Source organism: Pseudozyma flocculosa (genome assembly GCF_000417875.1).
Source record: "Pseudozyma flocculosa PF-1 unplaced genomic scaffold scaffold00006, whole genome shotgun sequence".
In the NCBI taxonomy this organism is placed as follows: Eukaryota; Fungi; Basidiomycota; class Ustilaginomycetes; order Ustilaginales; family Ustilaginaceae; genus Pseudozyma; species Pseudozyma flocculosa.
In genome coordinates, this window is record NW_006920874.1 from 944,104 (window position 1) to 964,585 (window position 20,482).

General features: G+C 64.7%; 7 protein-coding genes across 7 annotated transcripts; 5 read left to right on the plus strand and 2 right to left on the minus strand.

Annotated features, from left to right (window-relative positions):
- Positions 1-301: 301 nt before the first annotated feature.
- PFL1_02412 (uncharacterized protein) lies at positions 302-2,990 on the plus strand (the record flags this gene model as incomplete). Its single annotated transcript, XM_007879924.1, has 4 exons — positions 302-1,486; positions 1,606-2,440; positions 2,568-2,695; positions 2,817-2,990. The coding sequence occupies 4 exons, from the start codon at positions 302-304 to the stop codon at positions 2,988-2,990; spliced, it is 2,322 nt and encodes a 773-aa protein (XP_007878115.1).
- Positions 2,991-3,610: 620 nt separating this feature from the next.
- PFL1_02413 (uncharacterized protein) lies at positions 3,611-5,292 on the plus strand (the record flags this gene model as incomplete). Its single annotated transcript, XM_007879925.1, has 4 exons — positions 3,611-4,237; positions 4,330-4,770; positions 4,917-5,096; positions 5,221-5,292. 4 exons carry the CDS (start codon positions 3,611-3,613, stop codon positions 5,290-5,292), a joined length of 1,320 nt encoding a protein of 439 aa, XP_007878116.1.
- A 627-nt stretch (positions 5,293-5,919) lies between these two features.
- PFL1_02414 (uncharacterized protein) lies at positions 5,920-6,554 on the plus strand (the record flags this gene model as incomplete). The annotated part of the gene is made up of 4 exons (XM_007879926.1): positions 5,920-5,955; positions 6,049-6,108; positions 6,209-6,295; positions 6,402-6,554. 4 exons carry the CDS (start codon positions 5,920-5,922, stop codon positions 6,552-6,554), a joined length of 336 nt encoding a protein of 111 aa, XP_007878117.1.
- Positions 6,555-6,679: 125 nt separating this feature from the next.
- PFL1_02415 (uncharacterized protein) lies at positions 6,680-8,029 on the minus strand (the record flags this gene model as incomplete). The annotated part of the gene is made up of 2 exons (XM_007879927.1): positions 6,680-7,130; positions 7,293-8,029. 2 exons carry the CDS (start codon positions 8,027-8,029, stop codon positions 6,680-6,682), a joined length of 1,188 nt encoding a protein of 395 aa, XP_007878118.1.
- A 1,480-nt stretch (positions 8,030-9,509) lies between these two features.
- PFL1_02416 (uncharacterized protein) lies at positions 9,510-13,511 on the plus strand (the record flags this gene model as incomplete). Its single annotated transcript, XM_007879928.1, has 1 exon — positions 9,510-13,511. The coding sequence occupies one exon, from the start codon at positions 9,510-9,512 to the stop codon at positions 13,509-13,511; it is 4,002 nt and encodes a 1,333-aa protein (XP_007878119.1).
- Positions 13,512-14,224: 713 nt separating this feature from the next.
- Positions 14,225-15,441, plus strand: PFL1_02417 (uncharacterized protein; the record flags this gene model as incomplete). The annotated part of the gene is made up of 4 exons (XM_007879929.1): positions 14,225-14,380; positions 14,603-14,753; positions 15,121-15,209; positions 15,310-15,441. The coding sequence occupies 4 exons, from the start codon at positions 14,225-14,227 to the stop codon at positions 15,439-15,441; spliced, it is 528 nt and encodes a 175-aa protein (XP_007878120.1).
- A 2,683-nt stretch (positions 15,442-18,124) lies between these two features.
- Positions 18,125-19,825, minus strand: PFL1_02418 (uncharacterized protein; the record flags this gene model as incomplete). The annotated part of the gene is made up of 1 exon (XM_007879930.1): positions 18,125-19,825. The coding sequence occupies one exon, from the start codon at positions 19,823-19,825 to the stop codon at positions 18,125-18,127; it is 1,701 nt and encodes a 566-aa protein (XP_007878121.1).
- Positions 19,826-20,482: the final 657 nt, after the last annotated feature.

Here is a 20,482-nt window from a genome sequence, read left to right on the forward strand (position 1 = left end):
GATCGACGGCGCAGCCCCTCTTGGCTCCCTCGCCCAGCCTCAGCCCATCGGCATCATTCTCGCTCTGCCTGTCGTCGCCACCACCACCATCACGACCACCACCGCTACCGCCAGCATCGAGACCATCGCCGGCACTCGCACTACTTCCCTCACGCTCAGCAGCACCGGTCGGACGTCTCGCCCTCCACCTGCCTCTGCCCGCACAGCGGCAGGCTGAGCCACCGCCTCGCTCCCTTGAGCCCATCTCTTGCCGCGACGCTCCAAGAACCGCACCTCTGCGACGACAGAGAGCTCCGTCACCATGGCACTCCAGTCGCGGCTTCGGCCGGCCATGGACGAGCTCAAGATGCACGCCCTCAGCTACGGCGCACGCGGCTTCGTCGCCTACCGACAGAACCACGCCGCCATCCAGCGCTTCCTCCGCATCGGCTACATCGCCTTCATCCTCGGATCTACCTACCGCGGCCTCACCGCAGCGGGGCGCAAGAAGAAGCCAAAGCAGCCCCAGGCAAAGACTGCCGGCCTCGATGCGAGCGAAAAAGGCCCCACGCCGGGCGAAGAGGCCGCCTCCAGCGCCAAGCAGGCGCAGCAGCAGGTCGTAGAGGCAGACGAAGGAGGGCGCGGCGGCAGGGGCGGGAGAAAGGGGCGCAAGTCGAGGGCGCCCCGCGTCGAGGTCGACGCCGTCTTCTTCGAGCGCCTCAAGCGCATCCTCCGCATCGTCGTCCCCGGCATCCGCTCCAAAGAGGCCGGTCTCATCCTCCTCCACACCGTCTTCCTCGTCCTCCGCACCATGCTCTCCCTCTACGTCGCCGACCTCGACGGCCGCATCGTCTCCGCCCTGGTGCGCTCTCAGACCCGCCAGTTTATCGTCGGTATCCTCTGGTGGATGGCCGTCGCCATCCCTGCCACCTACACCAACTCGATGATCGAGTTCCTCCAGTCCAAGCTCGCCCTCTGCTACCGCACCCGCCTCACGAGGCGCGTCCACGACGCCTATCTCAGCGACATGACCTTCTACAAGCTCGGTAACCTCGATGATCGCATCAAGAACGCCGACCAGCTCATCACCGTCGACGTCGCAAAGTTCTCCAAGTCGCTCGCCGACATCTACTCCAACTTTGCCAAGCCCATCCTCGATGTCTGCCTGTACAACTACAAGCTCAGCCAGCGCGTCGGCGCCGAGTCGCTCATCGGCATCAACCTACTCGTCCAGGGCTCGGCGGCGCTCCTCAAGGCCCTCACGCCGCCCTTTGGCCAGTACGCGGCCACCGAGCAGCAGCTCGAGGGCGAGTTCCGCTTCAACCACTCGAGGCTCATCGAAAACGCCGAAGAGGTGGCCCTCTACCGCGGACAGGCCGCCGAGCAGAATGTCATCGAACGCGCCTACTTCAGCCTGATCAAGCACGTCAACCGCGTCTACAAAATCCGGATCCTCCACTCGATGACCGAGGAGGGCATCATCAAATGGCTGTGGGGCTCGCTCGGAGTGAGTGTCGCCAAGGGGGCGCGATCGTCCAGCCTGCCTGCTTACCTGCCTTGTCGCCTTTTTAAGCTGACCCTCTGCCTCCGATCAACCCCTCCTCGCCTGCCCGCCCTCGACTGCAGCTGTGCATCTGCGCCGTGCCCGTGTTTGTTCGCATCCCGGGCGCCGGCGGCAAGGGCCTCGACATGGGCTCGCGCACCGAGTCGTTTGTCACCAACCGGCGCCTGCTGCTCTCGTCGAGCGACGCCTTTGGCCGCGTCATGTACTCGTACAAGGAGATTTCGGAGCTGGCCGGCTACACGGCGCGCGTGTCGGAGCTGCTCGACACGATGGACGAGATCAAGGCGGGCCGCTTCCAGAAGAAGCTCGTCTCGTCGGCGTCGGTCGAGGAGAACGCCAAGGTGCTCCAGGGGCGGGGCACCATCGAGGAGGACCGCGCCGACGACGCCGGCGTCGAGTTCCGCGACGTGCCCATCGTCAGCCCCAACGGCGACATCCTGGTCAAGAAGCTCAGCTTCTACGTCAAGCCCGGCCAGCACCTGCTCATCATCGGGCCCAACGGCTGCGGCAAGAGCAGCCTGTTCCGCATCCTCGGCGGGCTGTGGCCCGTCTACGGCGGCAAGGTGCACAAGCCGCCGACGTCTGAGTTCACCTACATCCCGCAGCGGCCCTACCTCTCGCTGGGCACGCTTCGCGACCAGATCATCTACCCGCACACGGTGTCCGAGATGCGTGCGCGCGGCAAGACGGACGAGGACCTGCTCGACATCCTCAAGGTGGTGCAGATTGAGCACATTGTCGCTCGCGAGGGCGGCTGGGACGTGCAGCGCGAGTGGAGGGACGCGCTCAGCGGCGGCGACAAGCAGAGGATCGCCATGGCGCGCCTCTTCTACCACCGTCCCAAGTTTGCCATCCTCGACGAGTGCACCAGCGCCGTCACGCTCGAGATTGAGAAGAGTGAGTGGCGAGTGCGAGGTCGAGTGCGAGGCCGAGCGGGGCCGGCACTGCGCTCGCAGTGTCGAATGGAGCTGATGGTTGACCACTGCTTCCCGTTGCTTCGCCGCTGCGGCTCTAACCCTCGCAGTCATGTACGACCACGCCACCAAGATTGGCATCACGATGCTGACGGTCTCGCACCGCCCGTCGCTGTGGAAGTACCACTCCTACGTGCTCCAGTACGACGGCCAGGGCGGCTACGTCTTCACCGAGCTGGTGAGCTGGCCGCGGCGCCCGCGCAGCCAACACAAGAGGGCTGAGCCCGTGTCGACGGACGCTGACCACGACCCCGTTCCGTCTTTGACTCCGCCACCGCCCGTGCCGCTCCGCTCTGCAGGACGCCGAGAAGCGGCTCGCGCTTCAGGAGGAGAAGCAGGCGCTGGAGCAGAAGCTGCTGCAGGTGCCAAAGTGGAAGGAGAGGCTCGAAGCGCTCAAGGCGGCCAAGGAGGAGCGGTTGAGCCGGCCGAGCAGCCCGGTGCACGAGATCAAGGGCTTGACGCTGACGGCGTGATTCGGCGGCGGCACCCCCGACCGGGAAAGAAAACGAAGATGGTCGAGATGCAACCTCTGCTGAGCCCAGTCTGTGCTATGCTGTGCTTTATCGTCGTTTGCGGAGGCTGGCGAGCGGGTAACTGTGGTTCGGCGATGAGCCCCAGCCTGGGATCCTCCTGTCTGGGGTCTACAAGAGAGGCGCGCCGGGGCCAGGGGGCGAGGGAGCGAGGGTCCGGAAGAGGCTCGGGAGGCGTCCGACTTTCGAGCCTCGGCGCCGCCTGCCTCGCTCCATGAAAAAATCACGGCGGCCTGATTTGACCCGCCTGCCTGCCACCTGCAGCTGGAAGCGCGCTCGCGGCGCACGGCTTCCCGCCTCCGCTCCTCTTCTTGCTTGGCCTTTGTGGCCGAGGCAGCAGCAGCAGCAGCGGCTGTGCGGGTGCGGGCTTCCGTGGCGGGTTTCTGTCAGGCCAGGGCCCTCCCTGCCTTCCCACCTGCCTGCCACCAGACCACCAGCTAACCTAGAGGCGGCGTGATCCTTCCTCACCGTCGCCACCATCTCCGCTACCACCGTCACTAGACCACAGACCCGTCCCATCTCGTTCAGCTGTCACCGTCGCCCTCACCGACAGCGCACCCACCATGGCGGCCGGATTCATCGAGGGTCTGCTGCGGCGGCCGCAGCGCCTCATTGTGCTCGCCACCTGCTTCCTCCTGGTCCTCTCGCTCTCGACCTACCTCTCGCTCTCGACCAACGGCGTGCAGAACATGCGCGACAGCTGGGAGGCGCTCCCCGCCATCCCGCGCCCATGGCAGTCGCCCCAGTCCGCGGCCTCGGGCGCCGTCCGGCCGCCATCGTCGGTGGCCGACCTTTACACGCACAGCCCGGGCGTGCCCTCGACCATCGACGAGCTCACAAAGTGGGCCGAAAAGGGCGAGGACGGCAACCTCTACCCGCCCTCGTTTGTGCCCCAGATGGCCAACCAGGCGCCCCGCGCCAAGGCCGGCTTCATTGTCCTCGTCCGCAACTCGGAGCTCAACGGCATGCGCGATGCCATGCGCGACGTCGAGGAAAAGTTCAACCGCAAGTACGGCTACCCCTGGATCTTTCTCAACAACGAGCCCTTCACCGAGGAGTTCAAAAAGGGCGTACAGCAGATGACGCGCAGCGAGACGCGCTTCGGCCTCATCCCAAAGGAGCACTGGAGCTATCCGGACCACATCAGCCAGGAGAAGGCCGCAGAGACCCGGGCCCAGATGAAGGCAAAGGTGGGTGCCAGCTGCCGACACGCACGTACCCTCTTCCTATCTGACCTCCGACCTCCTCCTCTTCGACCGCCCTGTCCGCCGTCCGCCGACAGAACATCATCTACGGCGACTCGGAGAGCTACCGCCACATGTGCCGCTTCAACTCGGGCTTCTTTTTCCGCCACCCGCTGACGCTCGACCTCGACTACTACTGGCGCGTCGAGCCGGGCATCAAGCTCTACTGCGACGTCGACTACGACCCGTTCGTCTTCATGCAGATGAACAACAAGACCTACGGCTTCACCATGGCGCTCCACGAGTACCTCGACACAATCCCCACGCTCTGGGAGACGACCAAGCAGTTTATGAAGGCGCACCCGGACTACCTGGCAAAGGACCACGGCCTCCACTTCATGACCGACGAGCCCGAGAAGCTCATGGAGCCCGGGTACAACCTGTGCCACTTTTGGAGCAACTTTGAGATTGGCGACCTGCGCTTCTGGCGCTCGCAGAAGTACCTCGACTACTTTGACTGGCTCGACAAGGCGGGAGGCGTGAGTGCCCGGCGGGTGCCGTGCGGTGCGCCGCGCTGCCCAGGCCGAGCAGAGGGGACGATGAATCCGTTGCGTGCTGACGAGTGAGCGCTGACGAACCTCCAACCCCCTGTCCCCAACTCCCTTCTGACCGCGCCCGCCTGCAGTTTTTCTACGAGCGGTGGGGCGATGCGCCCGTCCACTCGATCGCAGTCATCCTCATGCTCGACCGCGCCCGGCTGCATCACTTCGACGACATCGGATACTACCACATTCCCTGGAACCACTGCCCGACGAACAAGAAAAAGTATCACGACACCGGACGCTGCAACTGCGACCCGGCCCAGGTGAGTGTCGAGCGGACCGGCGCCTTTGCCTTGAGTCGTGTGCTCGGCAGAGGCGAGGCTGACCTGACTGACCCTCTTCGTGTTTCGACGACGTCTGTCTTTTTGCCTTGGCTTGGCTTGGCAGTCATTCGACCGGGAAGGCTACTCGTGTCTGCGGGAGTGGTGGCGCACCTCGGTCGAGGGCGAGCCCAAGTGAGGCCGAGGTGGGCTGCACCTCCTGCTGCCGCCTTTGCGCTCGGCGTTCGGGAAGGTGCTCTGGACTGGACTGGGGAGTCTGGAACTGGCTTCCACTCCGCGCCCTGTCCCGTCGCAGATCCCTGTCTCTGTAGTATGGCCAGCATGGCATCATTTCATTGCAATCGCATTCGTCCCCCTGGACTCGGGCATGGCGGAACATCGGCTGAGGAAGCGAAACGGGGCGAGTGTGGGTGCGAGAGGTAGATGCTGGCCAGCGGTGGATTGGGGATGGTGGATGGTGGTGGAAGGAGGAAGGTGGAGGAGCGAGCGGGGAGCCCGAAGGTGTCTGCGCACGGGGTCGCTCGCATTTTTCGGCGGCCGTCGAAGGGGGCGCCAGGTACATACCGGCAGGGAGGGTTCGCTGGCACTCTCGCACTCGCACTCGCACCCCCACCTCTTCCACCCACTCCTCCTGCTTGACATTCTTCGTCTCGGACTCTCGAGAAGCTCGCTCCATCCCGTTACTTCTGCCACCACCACTCGACCCTTCCACGATCGAGTCGCAGATCAAAGCGTCCTCGCAGTCCCAGCGATCCCTAAGCAGACACCGACGAAACCAGCACAGGACAGGAAGGGTGTAGCCAAGATGGAGGCGGTACAGCGTATCATTGACGGCAAGATTGTGCGCTTCTCCTCCCCTCCCCTTCCCAGCTTCAGTCTGTCACGAAGAAACGCTGCGAGTGTGCTGACTCGTTCCCTCCGCCTCCCCGAGCAGGACTTTGAAGGTCAACGTCTGGCCGAGCGCATCTACTCGGAGATGCTCATCATCATCTCGGTACGTTTCTCCCCGCTCCATGCTTGACCGAGCAGAACGACGAGCTGACCGGAGATGTTTGTCCTTCCGTTCTTCTTGATGCGGTGGGAGGGAAAACCAGGTCGTCGGCCTGGTGATGGGCTTCATGATGCAGAACATGCTCGTCACCCTGTCCATGTTCGGCCTCGCCCTCGTCTTTTCCGTCCTGGTAAGTCACCTCCCCCCATCCCATCCTTCTGTCCAGCTATGCCGACGCACGCATACCCACCTTCTTCCGCTATACACGCACCCCTCGCCGCCGCGCAACGCGACAGATTGTCGTACCGCCGTGGCCCTTCCTCAATCGCTACCATATGCACTGGCTCCCCAAACGGCCCAAGGACGGCGAGGAGACGACATCCGATCCGGCCACGCAGGATACGCCACCAACCACGACGGCGGGGGTTCCGGCGGATACCAAGCAGTGATGGTGCTGCGTCGCTCGGGAACATGTACACACGCCATGCTCAGGGGCGGGCCACACGCAGTCTGGTGTGACTCTTAGTCGACATCAAGTCGTTTCTATTCTATCGCCCATGAGTGCGAGCCGACGCTACGACTGAACAACAAGGTGCGGGTACCACCTCCTGACGACGCCCTGGTGGCTCCGCACCAGCCCCTTCCAAGCGACCTCTCCAAACTCCTCTCCGAACTTGGCAAACAGGTCTCCCTTTTCCACGTCGCTCACGACGTCCCACCCGCCGCGGAGCCGCTCGTAGTGGCGCTTGATGTCGTCGCCGATCTCGTCGTCGGCCAGCGGGCGCGCAAAGACGGTGTCGAGCGCCGGGAAGCTGAACCACGCCACAGAGTAGCGCGGCGCCACCGAGCTTGGGTTCGAGATGACGCGGTGCGTCGCCGACTGGATCAGGCCGTGGCTCAGATTCTCGAACTGCTGCCCGAAGTTGACGACGATCGACCCGGCCAGATAGGGTACGTTGATCCAGCGGCCGTGCAGGTCCTGCACCTCGAGGCCGTCGACGGGGGATGTCGAGAGCAGCGTGAGCCTGTGGAGAGGGGGCGGTGGTGGCAAGTGACAGGGGACGCGGGGATTTCCAGTCGGTCAGTTGCCAGTGAGCAGAGGGGGCTGGGCCGATGGCTTGCGAGCCCGAGCGACACGCCGGCCTAGTGGACTGGCCTTGACTGGCCTGGACTGGACTGGAACTCACCACCCGCTGTCCTTGTGGGCGCCGACGCCCTGCCGGCTGTGCGCGTCCCTCTGGACGCCATCGACCTGCTGCCCGGGCGGATAACGGATGATCTTCATCCGCGCGTACTGGTACCTGCCCTCGTCGTGGTCCTTGCCCTTGATGTAGCTGCCGAGGCGTCCCCGCTCGACTCCGAGGGCACACTCGACGGCCTCGGTGAGGCCCTCGCTGACCCTGCTGGCCTCGTGGAACCACTGGCGCACGGTGCGCTCGAAGCCGGGCACCTCGTCGTCCGGGACGTACTGGTTGGGACCGATGAGGTTCTTCCAGTTTGTCTTTTCGGCGCGGCCCTCGATCTCGTCGCGGGTGCGCGGCAGGGGCTCGGGTGCGTGCGGCCCAAAGTCGACCTGGTCGCGCAGGTCCTGGCGGTTCTGGGTCGTCTCGTCGCCAAAGGCCGTGTAGCCGCGGAAGTGCGGGCTGCGGTCGATGGTGATGCGCTGGCGCGCCTCGAGGGGCAACGCAAAGAAGCGCGACACGACGTCGTACATGCCCTCGCGCCGTGGACCGTGCGAGAGCGGGCTGTTGAAGAGGTAGAAGAAGCCGTGGCCCACCATGGCCTCCTGGAGCGAGGCGATGAAGCGGCGCGACGAGGCCGACGCAGGGTCGGCAGGGTCCCAGTCTGCGTAGTCGAGGTGGTAGGTCTTTTGGGTGGCCAGCGAGTCGGCCGTGGCCGAGGCGGGTGCGGGTGCCGCCGTCATTATCGTGGCAGATGTGCGTGCGAAAGGGGGGATAGATGGTGGTAGTGGTGGTGGTGGCGGCGGCAGAAGGACTGTCCGTGATGAGATGTAGATGTAGATATGCGTTGGGATGGTCGTAAGGTCGAGGCGGGCGAGGCTGCCTGCCCTATTTGATGGCGAGGCGAGGCGAGGCGAGGCAAAGAGCACCGGGCCGGGCACGCATGCATGACCCTCTAATGCGGGGAACCGCCGAGGGCCCCAACCCGAGCCGGACCGGGAGCGTCTGGTCTGTCGCTTGCACTCTTACTCTGACTCTTGGCTCTCCGTATCTCTCCCTCTGTGTATCTGTGTCGTGATCCGCCCACCCTGTGGCGCAATCCGCCAGACAATGACCAGCAAATCAACAAAGGACGACGCTGTCGGGTGTCGACGGGCACGCCGAGGGCGGGCGTAGAGCGGCGCGGCACGGCTTCGGCACATGACGCCGCGCCTCGACCGGGTGCGAGCCAGCACAGCTGCGTTGCGCGGCGGCCAGCCAGGTCCCTCGTACCTGCCGGGTGGCAACCACATCGTCGGCGCCGCCAGGGTCAAGCCCAGATAGAGCGAGATCGGGAGCGCCGCGGCTGGCCTAGGCCGTGAGCCCGTCGTCGAGTCGTAGCCTGATTCCATCTAGAATCGAATCGAGCCTGTCGGCGGTCCGAGTTGCTTGCAACAAGGGCATCGTCGGTGGTGACAGCCGCAGAGGTCGAGGTGGCTGGGCTGGCTGGCTAGCGCAGCCTGCCAAGGTGGAGGAAGAGGCAGGCAGAGGGGCCGACGGTGCTGGCCCGAGCTCAATCTATCTGGGTGGCTCGCTCTCGGAACTCGGACAGTCGAAGGGGCCTGCTGCTTGAATTTCGAGGCCGGGCCTGGGCGCCAATCGAGGGGCGGGCCTCGTCTGGCTGGCCGGCTGGCTGGCTGACCAAAGGCGGATTCCGGAAGCAGTTCGGGCAAGCCAGGAAAAAATTCCACTTGGCGGGTGGCCCTCCGTTGGCCTGGCCTGACCTGACATCAGAAGAAGGGTGGCGCACAGTACGGCCTCTCTCGTAAGGCGATCCAACCCCCAACAGCCACCGCGCCTCTTCCTAGCAAGCTCATCACTCGGGCCCTCCACGCACACCGGCCGCCACCGCCCTCGTCACCGCCATCGCCATCGCCATCGCCACCACCCCTTTCCATCACCAACTCAACCCACCCCGCCGCCTTGCTTTGCCATCACTAGCCGCCGCCGCCAATCTTGTTTGCACTCGAACACGTCGGACATGCTCACCTTCCCGCTCCGGTGATCCTCTCCGTCACTTGGGCTTTCCTCGCTCCACCGCCACCACCTCAACCACCGCACGTCTGCGGCCATCGCGCCAGCGCTTCGGGTGGCCCTGCTCCGCCTCCATAGAACACCGCGGCACATCGCTCAAACCGCCCCCGGAATCGCCATTGAACGGTTCACGCACGGCCGAGGGATGGCATGGCATCCTGTTCTCACTTGAGCTCCTGGTGCTCAGCCTCAGCCCCTTGTCGCAGAGCAGCCTCTTCCACCGTATACCACGCAACGCTCCGGTCATGCACCATCCCGTACCCGGCCTCTTCATCGTCGTCGTCGTCGTCGTCGCAGCTTCCGCATCCTCGCCATGCTGCTGCTACTAGACCCGACAGGCCACCCGCCTCCGCCCGACCAGCCGGGCCTTCCACCACCAATACGCTGCAGCATGCGCCACGGCGTCCGCCCGCAATAGGCGTCCGTCCACGGCCACCATCACCACCATCACAGCCCCATCCATATCCGACACGGCATCAGAGTGCCTCCTACCACAGCGCCCCTTCGTACGACCCGCACCGCTCATCCCACTCGGCTCGCCCGTCCCCGCCACCAGCGCCAGCCTCATCCCAGCATGCCAATTTTCCAGACCCGTGGATCGATCCGCCATGGCAAGTCCCAGGCGTCCCGCAGGAACCAGCCCAGTCAAAGCAGGTCGAATCCGAGGAGGCGACCTCATCAGCAGATCAGGTCCCACTCGATTCTCCAGGCCCCAGCGAGGAGGCTGCCATCCCGCTCCTGCCCACCTCGTCCCATCAGCCACCAGACCAACACCTCCTGAGCATCCTGCAGGCAGGGTCGCTGCAAGAGTACAGGGCTGCCCGCTCAAAGTCGCAGCTAGACGGGATGCACGCCTACCTCGGCCTCCGTCAGCGTGCCCCTCACCTTCTCTGCCACACCAGTGACTGGCAGCTCGTCAGGCTCTTCGACCGCGTCTCCAACGCGGGTCACTCGGGCATCCTTCGCCTCCTCATAGCCGACCTGCTCGGCGATGACTTTCTCGCCGGCGGCGCACCTCAGCACGATGGCGGCTTGTTCGGTGCCGCCGCCGGGACGCAGCGCCGTGCAACGGGGCTCAGGGCGCTGATGCTGGCTGAATCGCGCATCCCTTCGTTGCGACTCGGCGAGGCATCCTTGCGAGCCTTCAAGCTGCTGCTCAGCGACTGCCGTGCCCTGCGCAGCAGCGGCCCCGAGCAGGACGACGGCGGAACCGACGGCGAAGCGCTTGTCGTGCCCGACAACTTCCCCCTCGGCGAAGCGCACAGGCTGGTCAGGACCGTCCTCGATGTCGGTTATGGCGATGACGTGCCCATCCTCCAGGCGCTGCAGGGGTTTCTCGCAGAACGCACCCACGACTTCCCCACCCCCCACGAGGGCAGCAGCCTGATCGGCTTCTACCTGTCCGAGCCCGTTCAGGACCCTCTCGCAGCGCTCGGCGTCGTCAGGATGATGCGCGAGACCGACGCCATCGGGCACGACGCCCTGCTTCAGGCGCAGGAGGACGGTCAAGCTTGGCTCGCTCATGCCCAGGAGAGGCTGCTGGGTCACAGCGACAACGTCGAGGCGGCGCCAGAAGAGTTGCGCAGGACAGCCCTCGAAATCACTCTGCGGATCGTCGGGCTCAGGGCGGCGACGACGCACAGACCCATGAGCGAGCTCCAAGTCCGACGGGCCTTGGAGGCGCTGATGGGCACGCTCAGGTCCGCCCCCGGCGACCGAGCCGGCCGGTCGTTTGGCTCGCCGACCGCCATCGCCTCGAGGCATCTCCGAGCCTCGCTCTTTCTCGTCCTCGCCCAGCCAGGTGTCGACGCCATCCATAGCGCCTGCTCGATGCTGCAGCGCTGCGATCGCCACGTGCTGGCCATGCTCGAGGGCGACGACTTCGAGCGCTTTTGCGAGGCCGCCATTTCGGCGGACAGGCCGGACTTGGCCGCGAGCGGCTTCATGACCGTGCTCAAGGCCCGGTCGACGGTGCAGCGGGCGGATCGCTGGCTCGGGCCTCTCGTCAGTCCACGGACGCTGCTCGCCATGCTCCGGGTGCTGGCCAAGGGCACCAAGGGTCGGCCGAGCCAGCCGACGGTCGTCAACGGCCTGCTGCGCGGACTCGGCCTCTTGCCGCTGACGCCCGACAGCGTGGCTCGATGGGACCAGATGTACGCCAACGAAGACCGCATCGAGGTGATCTCGATGCTCGCGGACGCGGACCTCCGCGATCCGGCCTTGACTCTCTTCCAGAGGTGGGCTCGGATCCAGTTTCCAAAGGCCGGAACCGGCCTCTTGTCTCGGCGGACGCAGCGGTTTTTCAAACTGCATCGGCAGGCTTCGCGGCTGTCGCGGTACGAGACCTCGCCCGAGGCTATCGAGGCCAGTGCGGTCGCCTGCTCCAACCGGTGCATGATCGACCTGGTACTGATGTTGACCAGGGACGAGGTGTTCAAAGAGGCCTCGCGCGCCGACTCCGAAGACCCAGCGGTCAGAGCAAGGGCCGAGGATGCGCAGCGCCAGCTCGATGTCGCCCGGATGGTCGTTGAGGCGTTCAAGATCTCAAAGGAGACGACGGGCTCGTGGTCGCACTCCGACATGACGTCGCTGGCCAAGGCGCACTTCCGCCTGCGAGACGCCCAGAGCGCGTTCGACGCCCTCTCGGCCTTAGTTCACGCGCGACGGCTGCCGGACGCAGTCGACATCGCGGTGCTCCTCACCGGCCTCATGGAGCTCGATCCGGACCGCGCCTTCCAGCTGCTAACGACGCACGCGGGCGACGGACCCCCGAGCTCGCAGGTGAGCACCCAGCTCAAGCGCCTCGAAATGGAACGCGAGGCCGCGGCGAGCGGAGGTCAAGACATGGCCGAGGCGCAAGGCAAAGAGACCCAGGGTGGCACCCAGTCCTTCATGCCGGCCACGTTCCGGCCCACGTCCAACATCATCGCCCAGCTTGTGTCGGCCGCGTCGAGGCAAAAGAGGTTCGACCTGGTGCGCAGACTGCTGCGGTTCGCCGATGCGCACAAGATGCTCGAGGGTGTCACTCTGCGATCGTGGAAGGCGCTCATGTCGCTCGACGCCATGGCGCCGCGGGACATGGTGCGCAAGTTGCAGTCGCTCGTGCGCGCTGGCTTCCGACCCGATGGCGCGTTTCTCGACAACGTTGCGCGAGAGTGCATGCGAAGCAGCAAGATCGTCCTGCAGGCGCAGTCGCCCAGGACCAGCTCGAGCGCCGGGTCCGCTCCCGACCCTGCTCACCAGCTCAAGCTGCAAAGCGCCAAGGAGCGGGGCCTGGGCCTCGACGCGGCCTTGCGCGTGGTGCAGCTGTGCTACAAGGAGCTGGGAGTCGTCAACTTTGCCACCGTCGGCCGGCTCCTCAAAGGCATGCGCGCCGAGGCACGCCGGATCTTTCCCACGGCCACCGATGCGATCCGGACGGGTGCGTGGACGCCCTCCCGGCGAAACGAGCTGGCTGGCGAGTGGGTCGCGAGGCTGGACCGCCTCGTGGCTGCGCTGCGCTGGACGCCGCTGTTTGACCGGGGCGGCGACCTGCGACTCGGTCTGCCGCTGTGGAAGAGCACGTCGGGGCGAGACGGCAAGCTGACCATGTACAACGTGAGCGACATGATCGACGCCGCCAAGCGCGAGCAGGACGGCTTCCGCAAGTACAGCCGCCGCCGCCGCCAGGTCTCGGAGTCCACGGTCGGTGATGACCTTGGCAGCAGCAGCAGTTCCAGCGACGCCAACCTCGACAGCTCGGCGACAGAGGGATCCGACTCTTCGTCACGCGACAGCGACTCGGCGCCGGTCGGTGGCCAAGCAGTCGAAGTCGTCGACGAGGATCCGGTGCCAGTGCGCCGGCCCAATGTGCTTCCGCTGGGAGTCTTTCGCGACCTGATGCAGACGTACATCAGCCTGGGCGACTACGAGGGAGCTGCCGAGGTGGCGGCGTGGATGCGCGACGAGGCCCAGGCCGACGTGGCGGCCACGATCGAGGAGCAGGACACGTTTGTCGAGCACATCCGCGAGCTGCTGCGCAACGGCAGCGGGTGTGCGGCCGAGGAGCGGGCCAAGGCGCAGCGCCAGCAGCGCTCGGTGCTCGAGATGCTGGCCGGCAAGCGCGAAGTGGCGCGCAAGAAGAGTTGGTGGAACAACGACCAGGCTCACTAGCCGCCGCCGCCGCCGCTGCCGCCGCTGCCCGACCGGCAGGCAGGCAGGCAGGCAGGCAGGCAGGCAGAAGCGATCTGCTTTGAGAATCCGTGTAGCTATAGTAGACGAGTTCGGCGCTCCGGTGGCGGATTCGAGCGTCGGGTTGAGCAACCAAGCAAACAAACAAGCAAACAAGCAGTCTGGACAGCAGCAAAGAGCGATGGCGTTGAGAGAGGAGACCGCCAGCCAGCCAGCCAGCCAGCCAGCCTGGACCGGCAGCGAAGCGTGTGGGCGCGTGTGTGTGTGGGTGTGTGCGGAGATGCAGTCGGATCCGAAGTGGGCCCAATGAGCGGGGGCTGTCCCGAGAGAAGCCGATCACGGCCGCCTCGAAAATCGCCCCGGCCAGAGCCAGGGCCAGGGCCAGAGCCAGGGTCAGGGCTGGCCTCCCGCACCGGGGCCCGCGCGCTGCAGCTCTGGCTGCTGCTGCCGCCGTCGCCCGGTGTGGGTGGGCCAGGCCGGGACGAGGGGCAGACGGCCGCGAAGATTTCAGCCCTTTGGGTGCCGGCTGCCCGCCAAGCCAGCCGCCAGCCGCCAGCAGCCAGCGCCATAGCAGACACTCCACACAACCATCACCACGCTCGTCATCCTATCCTCCATCTGCCATCTCTCCCTACCCTCGCCTTCACCTTCACCTTCGCCTCGTCTTCGCCGTACTCGCTTTCTTCACGAACAAAATGGTCTTCGCTCGCGTCGCCGCTCAGACTGCCCTCCGTGGCTCGAGGATGGCCACCGTCGCCAGGTCCTCGTCCCTCGGTCTTGCCGGTGCCCGCCGTGGTTACGCCGAGGCCGTCAGTGACAAGCTCAAGCTGAGCTTCATCCTCCCTCACGAGGTGCGTTCGTCCACTCGCCATTTCTGCTTCTTCACTGGCACCAGCAGCGATGGCCACCACGGCCACCGGATCGTGCTCCTGCACCTGCCAAGGCCGATCGTGCCTCGACATGAAAGCGCACTTTGCTCGCACACTGTCCGAGCGTCACTTGCTCATCTCCTCTTCCTCCCCCCTCCCCCTCCTCTTCCCCTCGCCTCCCTTCTCTCGACATCGTCCCCGCAGGCCATCTACGACTCGAGCGAGGTCACCCAGGTCAACATCGCCTCGGCCTCCGGTGACATGGGCATCCTTGCCGCGCACGTCCCCTCGGTCGAGGAGCTCCGACCCGGCCTCCTCGAGGTCGTCGAGTCCAGCGGCACCAAGAAGTGGTTCGGTGAGTGTCTTGCGGCATGCACCTTGGGGGCAGCGGGAGCAGGCGCCATCGTGACGTCGTCGGTTGGAAGAGGGAAGGCTTTGGCGCAACAGGGCAACCTGCGCTGCTGCTACGCCGGGGTCCGCGCCGAGGGACATGGTATGATCCGAAGGTATCGGCTCGTCGAACACGCCTGCCGTGCGCAGGATCATCCTCATCTGGCGACTTGCGACAGCCGTGCGAGATTCGGGTCGCATCGGGTGGTCGCACCAGGCTCCAGTCGAAAGGGCTCCTCTGTGCGGCAACTCGAATCCCTTGGTCGATCGCACAGACCGTGCTGACTCCCCTTGCCCTTGTCGTCTTGCGCGATCCCTTCGTGCCCCTGCAGTCTCGGGTGGCTTCGCCACCGTTCACCCCAACAACAAGCTCGTTATCAACGCTATCGAGGCCTACACTCTTGACCAGTTCTCGACCGAGGTGAGTCGGCATGCGTCCTCTCCCTCGGACCCACGCGGCCAGCTTCCTGACCCAGTCTCTCCGCGTTCCCCCCGTCATTGCCCTTCGAACCCATCCCCAGGCTGTCCGATCGGCCCTCGCCGACGCTCAGCGTGTCGCCTCGACCGCCTCGTCGCCCGAGGCCAAGGCCGAGGCCGAGATCGAGGTCGAGGTCTACACTGCTCTCCAGGCTGCCCTCTCGTCGCGATCTTAAACCGCTCGCCCGCCCCTTTTCGAGCGCAGCGTCACACTAGCCGATTCGAGCGTTAGACGGCGGCATGATGCGCCTGCTTGGTGACCGCCGTCGCTGCAATACTAGATCAACGAAGGAGAAGCGAGATCGATCGAGATCTGAGACGGGATGCGGCGCACCATCTAGGCCCGTGAAGCTGCCATTGATAACGCGGATCTGGGCGACGTGTGCGAGGAGACAAACGACCAAGCTAGACGACGTAGGGTGGCCGTGGCCGGACAGGGTGCGTCTTCTGGAGGCACGCGCGCAAGGACGGACTCGCAGGCCCTCGCTGCAGCAGCACATCGCGAGCAGGCGCCTTGAGCGGACAAGCGCCCGCGTGTCGGCGTCGTGGTACCAGGCTGTCCGACGACGTCGGTGCGAGCGAGCGCCCGCCCGCCTCCCTGACGGGTGTCAGTGCTAGGTGAACGCGCCGATCGGGTGGACACCGGACTTGTTGGGTCGGTTGTCGACTGCGTCGCCACGAGCCGTGTCGATCGGAGAGGAGGAGAGAGGGTGAGAGAAGAAGGACGGACGGTCAGTCTCGCAGATGTTGCACAAGGATGCCACGAGCGGGAGGGCGAGGGCGACGACGTGGTGGGTGGCGCGCGACCACGTACCGATGAGGTTGATCTGCCCAAAGCCCAAAGTCACGGGCGTGCGCCGGGTCGCCAAAGTATCGACAAGCGCGGAAGAGCGAGTCGGCCTGGTCGGAGCCGCAGGATACTTCAGTCGCGGCGCTGAGCTCGACGAAGAGACCGCCCTCTCGAAGCTTGCCGATCCACCATCCGCCCGCGCCGTGGTCGGAGCGCTGGAACGAGAGCCACCTAACTCCGCCGCGGTCGGTGTAGAGACGAAGGGTACCGACGTTGTCGATCCTATAGTACCGCACGTTTGTCGCGCCGCCAGGCAGAGGCTGGAAGGTATAGGGTGTATGGGCGGGGTGAGGTCGTACCGCCGGCTGTTGGGCGTGGACAGACGCTGGGAGAGCGAGGAGGGAGAGGGTCGCGACGATGGGCGACAACTTCATCTTGTCTGGATCGCCTAGCTTGGCTCCGGTGCTGCGCTAGCGTCGTGCGAGGGGACGAAGTCGTCTGTCGAGACGAGAACGGAGCATCCGTCGAGGCCCTCGCCTTGTATACACCTCCGACGAGTCAGGGCAGGCAAAGTGGTTGGCTGGTCGTCGCGGGCAAAGACAGCGCAACAGCCGGCCCGCAACTGCGGTGCCCTCATCCTGCCGTCTCGATACGACATTCGACCAGCAGCAGGAACGGCCTCGAGTGGATAAGGGCTCGTTCGAGGTGGGTGAGCATGATAGAGAAGACGACGCGTCCCCCCATCGGCTCTTGTTCGGCGCCAACAAGCACCTGAAGCATGGTTGCGCCCTGCCAAAGTGGGGAAGTTGTCGATTAATGGCCCGACATCAAGCGCTGGATAAGGTAGGCTTGCTGTGTTTGGCGTGCGTGTTTGCACAGAAGGACTGATGTGTAGCAATGTCAACAACACGCCTGCATCAGTCTTGACTTGGAAGAAGCTGCTCCCACCAGCTCTCATGAGGCTGCTGCAGCTCAGCGCAAAAAGGAAGGCCAGGAGTGGTGTGAGACCTTTGAGGCTGCCAGAGCCCCACAGCTCAACGCACAAGGCAGTTTGAAGCTGTGCTTCAACAGATGGCAAGGCTGGGCAAGGATATCGCTAACAACATTGCCAAAACCAAGACGCTCTTGAATCTGGCAAAGGTCTTGCTCTCCGAGTACGCTCCCATGACTCATAAGATGTTGACCAACGTCCAGGCTGATCCAGCTGGCACCAGCACACCGGGCATGTTGCAAGAGGGCATGCGACTATGCTCAAGCAAAGTCATGCTGTGCTTGATGCAGTTGCAGATGCCGGTCAGTCTTCTGGACTCTTGTAGCCCTACAGCTCCCTGCTATGTCTCGGTTCTGCTCCAGATCCTTTTCTTGAGAGAGCTTCAAGATCTGTCTGCAGGCCCACAGACAGTCCCATCTTCAGCTCTTTCTTCTTCACAAAGGGAACAGGCCTGTCTCATGGGCTGTCGACTGGATGCCACCCTGCATGGCCTGATCTTTAACCAGGCTACAACAAGGGGGCATGCCACTACCTCAAACTCTTCAGCAAGCTGGCATCTGCTTGCATGCAGCTGCTGCTGTGAGGGTTGCAACAACCACAATCCCCTCCACTCTTCATCAAGTCTTCAGTCCTTTGAAGCAGGGTCGGAGGACAGAGATGCTCATCACGTCTTTTTCAGCATCTGAACTCGGAATGCCGGTGAGGCTGATGCTCAAGAGATGGTCTGTGATCAGCCTGCTGGTCACCTTGTGTCTTCCACCGCCTCGCTCAAGCCCAGCACCCTGCTGTTCAGAGGGCATTTTTGCTCCAGCAGCGGGCTCGGTGCTGCAGATGCAGTCACACCAGGGCTGAAGTGGGGGTAACCTGGTCGATGCGCGTGTCCCTGATCCGCTGCGTTTCAAGCCGCTCGGCGAGCCAAAAGTGGCGCCATTCGTCGTATTCACGTCGCGACTGATAGAAAGAGCATGGCACGTCCCGACAAGAGCAGGTCTGTGACACTGGTCCCGGGCAATGGGCTGTATCGCCTTCCACACACCGTCTCGCCTCCATGGTCGGTCTGCGATCCTACCTACGCTATCTAGTAGACGGTGCCGTTCCTGACGGGTCCGGTGATGGTAAAGTCGGTGCCGTTGACGCCAAAGCAGGCCTTGTCAAAGTTGGCGGCCTTTTCGGCATTCTGCTGCTGGTACCTGACAAAGTCGTCGAGCTTGCAGAGGCCGTGGTCGTTGGGCTGGCATCCCTGGTTGTCGTCGAGGGGCACGACGGCGTCGTTGAGGACGGTGCGGATGTATCGCCCCGCCTCGACCGAGCCGCTGCCGCTGCCGCTGCCGCCGGTGCAGTCGACGACTTCGAAAAACAGGCGGGCGGCAAATGGCGTGATGTGCGACAGGCGGAAGGTGCGGTTCGGGTCCGGCTTGGTCGGATCGAGGAAGTCGCCGACGACCTGCTGGTAGTTGAGCGCGGCGAGGACGCTGACGATGACGTCGTCGTGGGTGAAGTCAAAGTACAGCGGCTGGTCGATGGGGAAGCGGGCGGGGTCAAAGTCGAGCGTCGTGTTCTGGGTCGTGACGTTGAGGTTGCCGGCGGCGAGGGTGGTGTTGGTGAGGCGGGCGAGGAGCTCCTGGACGTACCCGATGCCCTGGGCGCGGCCGGTGGGGGACATCATGCCGTAGTCGCCCTGGAACTGGAGGTCGAGGTCGTACTCGTAGCCCTCCCACTCCTGCTGGGTAAAGAGCAAGCAAAAGTCCGAGTAGCCCAGCGTGACGGTCTCGTAGGCGCAGAGGCTCTGCATGCCGTAGACGAGGTCGGTCGTGAGGTTGAGGCCGTCGACGTAGGGCTGGAGGCGCTTCGTGGCGTTGGCGAGGTAGATTTCGTCCCAGACGGGGCGGAGGTAGGTGTCGCCGACGGTGATGGTGTCGCTGTTGTTGCACGTGTCGTAGGGGGCGAGGGTGTTGTTGAAGGCGCCGGGGGCGAGTCCTTCTCCGGCCTCGAGGACGACCTCGAGGTTGATGAGGTTGGGCGCATCCCAGCCCCAGAAGCCGAGGGAAAAGTAGCGGGCCGAGTCGAGCATGCGCGACTCGGACGTGGTGCGCACGACGGGCTTGTGGGGCTGGGTGGTGGCGTTGTAGAGGCGGCCGTAGCGGTAGTAGGCATGTACGCCCGAGTCAAAGAGCTGCTGGGCGCCGAGGGGCACGAGGAGCTCTGCGCCGAGCTGGTACTGCCAGTCGTTGAGGAAGCTGAGCGGTCCGGTGGCGTTGAAGGCGTCGGCCTTGGAGGCGTTTGCGATGGTCGCGCCAAACAGCGGGGCGCCCTCGGTGGTGCTCGAGGTCGGATAGCGCGCGCCGTGGCGGTGGAGCAGGTGCACCTGGGACACGGTGCACGTCTCGGGCAGCACGGCGGCCTTTTCCTGGAAGCTGGCAAAGAGGGGAGTGGAAAAGTAGGGCGACTCGTTGCCCACGTTTTTGAAGATGTCAAACGACGGGTCGGATGGGCCCGTCGTGTTCCATCGCGTCTCGACGGGCGAGTTGCCCCGGGAGCCGGGGATGCGGTCGTTGACGACGAGGAAGGGAGCGGCGCCCGGCTTGGTGGTACCGAGGTAGCCCACGTCGGTCGGGAAGGCGCCCGCGGCGTCGGTGGTGGGCGTGGCAGTGTCATTGGCCTGTCGAGGCTCGAGGTGCAGCTGGCGGTCCAGCAGATAGGCGGGCGAGGCCGAGACGAGCAGCGTGCTCGCCAGCAATCCCGCGGTCAGCAGCCGCATCGAGAAGCGAGTGCACGGCATCGTTGGGATGAGATCCGCGTCTATACCGGCGGGGCGGAGAGGGGCCGAAGAGGAAAAGGGAGCAAGCAAGCAGACCGAGCAAGAAGTCGGATGGGCCGATGATGGCGAGCAGGAAAGGATGCGTGATGGTGGCGGACAAGAAGCGGTCGATGGCGAGCTGTCGTCGTTCAGGCTAGGGCAGCTTTATGAGGGTGCGGCCGCGACACGGACTGCTGCGCCCCGTCGATGGATAGGTGCTATGGACTCGGTAGCCCCGCCAGCACTAGTACTGGACCTTGGAGCCGCCGGAAAGCCTAGCCTAGCCTAGCCTGCTGTGCGTGGTGCAAGGACAGCAGAGGCCCACGTGCGTGCGATGGCCTTCCACCGTTACGGCATCGATCCGAGCGCGGCTGGTGCTCCGAAGAAGCGGAAACTACTGCGGATCCTTCCGAAGGTGGGGCAAAGCCGCACGCACCCACCGAGCCAGCTGCCTGCCTCCCTGCCTGCCTGTCTGACTACTGCCGTCATCCAGCCGCGGGGCGAGCGCGGACTTTTTTTCGTTCGGCAGCGCCGCGGATTCTCGCCGATTCCGGCGGCACGGGCCGTACCGCCGCTTGGCCAGGCCAGGCCCAGGCCAGGCCAGATTTGGCCGGCTTTGATGCCGGCTGTCGCTGCCTG